At 68.0% G+C, this 1,458-nt stretch overlaps 1 protein-coding gene across 1 annotated transcript in view; it reads right to left on the reverse strand.

Moving 5' to 3' along the window:
- The window catches only part of PDLIM7 (PDZ and LIM domain 7 (enigma)), a gene marked incomplete at its 3' end in the record, with an annotated part of 12,905 nt that overhangs the window by 8,460 nt on the left and 2,987 nt on the right, over positions 1-1,458 (reverse strand). Inside the window, exons 2-3 of the mRNA XM_009326223.1 lie at positions 679-830; positions 189-340 (exon numbers count right to left, since the gene is read on the reverse strand). Coding sequence (XP_009324498.1) covers positions 189-340; positions 679-830 — 304 coding nt within the window. The remainder of the gene's footprint in view (positions 1-188; positions 341-678; positions 831-1,458) is intronic.

Raw genomic sequence — 1,458 nt, forward strand, 5'->3', positions numbered from 1 at the left:
GCCTGCCCAGCCTCCTCCCCGGCTTCGGCCCCTCTGCACCCCTGCCCACACCCGGCACCGGCAGGGCCACAGACAGGCAGCAGCCGGGGCCTGGGTGCCTGCTGGGCCAACCCCGCCCCCTCCGATCCCCTGTGGTGCCGGGGGTCAGAGCTGCTCCTCCAGCGAGTTTTCCAGCCCTCCGAACACACCCTGGTCCCCTAGAAGCCTGTGGGCCCCAGGAGCAAAGTCCGTTTGTCCATCTACGTGCAGAGATTCCCCTCCCCTGAGACGAGGCTGAGCTGCCACTGCAGCGCCAGGAGCGACACGTACCTTCTGTGGCTTCCCCAGGTGGTTCTGGGCTCTGCAAAGAGAGGAGATAGCCGGGCAGGTGCTGGAACTGGCCCAGCCACTGCCAGGGTGCTGGTATGCCAGGGATGCAACACCTGCCCAAGGGGAGCCACGGCTGGCTGGCGCCGCCCTGTGGCGCACAGGTGAGGTCCAGCAGCCAGGCTAAGCCTCATCCAGCCAAGTAGAACCCTTGGACCCAGTCAGGGGCTGCCAGGCTCTGAGCAAGGAGCAGTGATGCAGGAGATGGTGATGCCAGGAGATGGCACTGGGCAGAGGGTCCTGGCTCTGCTCTGGCCACAGCAGGACCCCAGGTTTGCTGGACCCCAGGTTTGCAGGACCCACGAATCCTACCTGCTCAGGGTGAGGCAGAGCCTGTCCCCGCAGGCGCGGATCCTGTTCTGGGCCTCGATGTGCGTCATGGAGCTGGTGCTCTCCCCGTCGATGTACAGCACCCAGTCGCCCACTCCTACGCCAGCCTGGGCCGCCTTCCCGCCCGGCGTCAGCTGCAGGACAGATGGAGTCAGGGAGAGCCAGGCCGGCCGAGCGGCAACGCAGGAGCAGAGGGACACCCTCGTCCCCACAAGGGCAGGGGTCTGCCGGGGCCCAGGCTCCCTCATGCAAGGCCCAGACCGGCACAGGACACCACACAGACCTGACCCAGGGGGAGGTAGGGACCCCCAGATCACCCCGTTTCCCAGCATATTAGCCCAGAGCAGCCTCTTCCCCTCTGCAGCAGTGGAGGGCTCAGCACTACCCCAGGGCACTACCCAGCCCCTGCCCTCTGGCACAGCTGGGGTCCACGCCAGCACCTCAGGGTCCCGTCCCCATGATGCCAAACGGCAGAGGCGGCGCTGGCTCAGCCTCGGCAGGAGGCCCAGCCGCCCCTCGGAGCCGTCCCCACAGTCCCGGGGCAGGAAGCGAGCACAGTGAGTCAGGGCCCGTTGGGCAGCCCACATCTCTCTGTGAACCACCGGCACTTCCAGCCCTTTGCCTGAGGATGAGCAGGGGGACAGGGGAGGCACCCTCCGGGCGCTCCCCCCAGCTGCCCACGCTCCTGTCCCGTTCCCCTCCTGGTGCCGGCAGGCGCACGAATTAAGGCATCCGCGCAGGCGGGCGGGGGCACCCGCGGCG

Source organism: Pygoscelis adeliae, unplaced genomic scaffold (assembly GCF_000699105.1).
Source record: "Pygoscelis adeliae isolate BGI_AS28 unplaced genomic scaffold, ASM69910v1 Scaffold766, whole genome shotgun sequence".
Lineage (NCBI taxonomy): Eukaryota > Metazoa > Chordata > Aves > Sphenisciformes > Spheniscidae > Pygoscelis > Pygoscelis adeliae.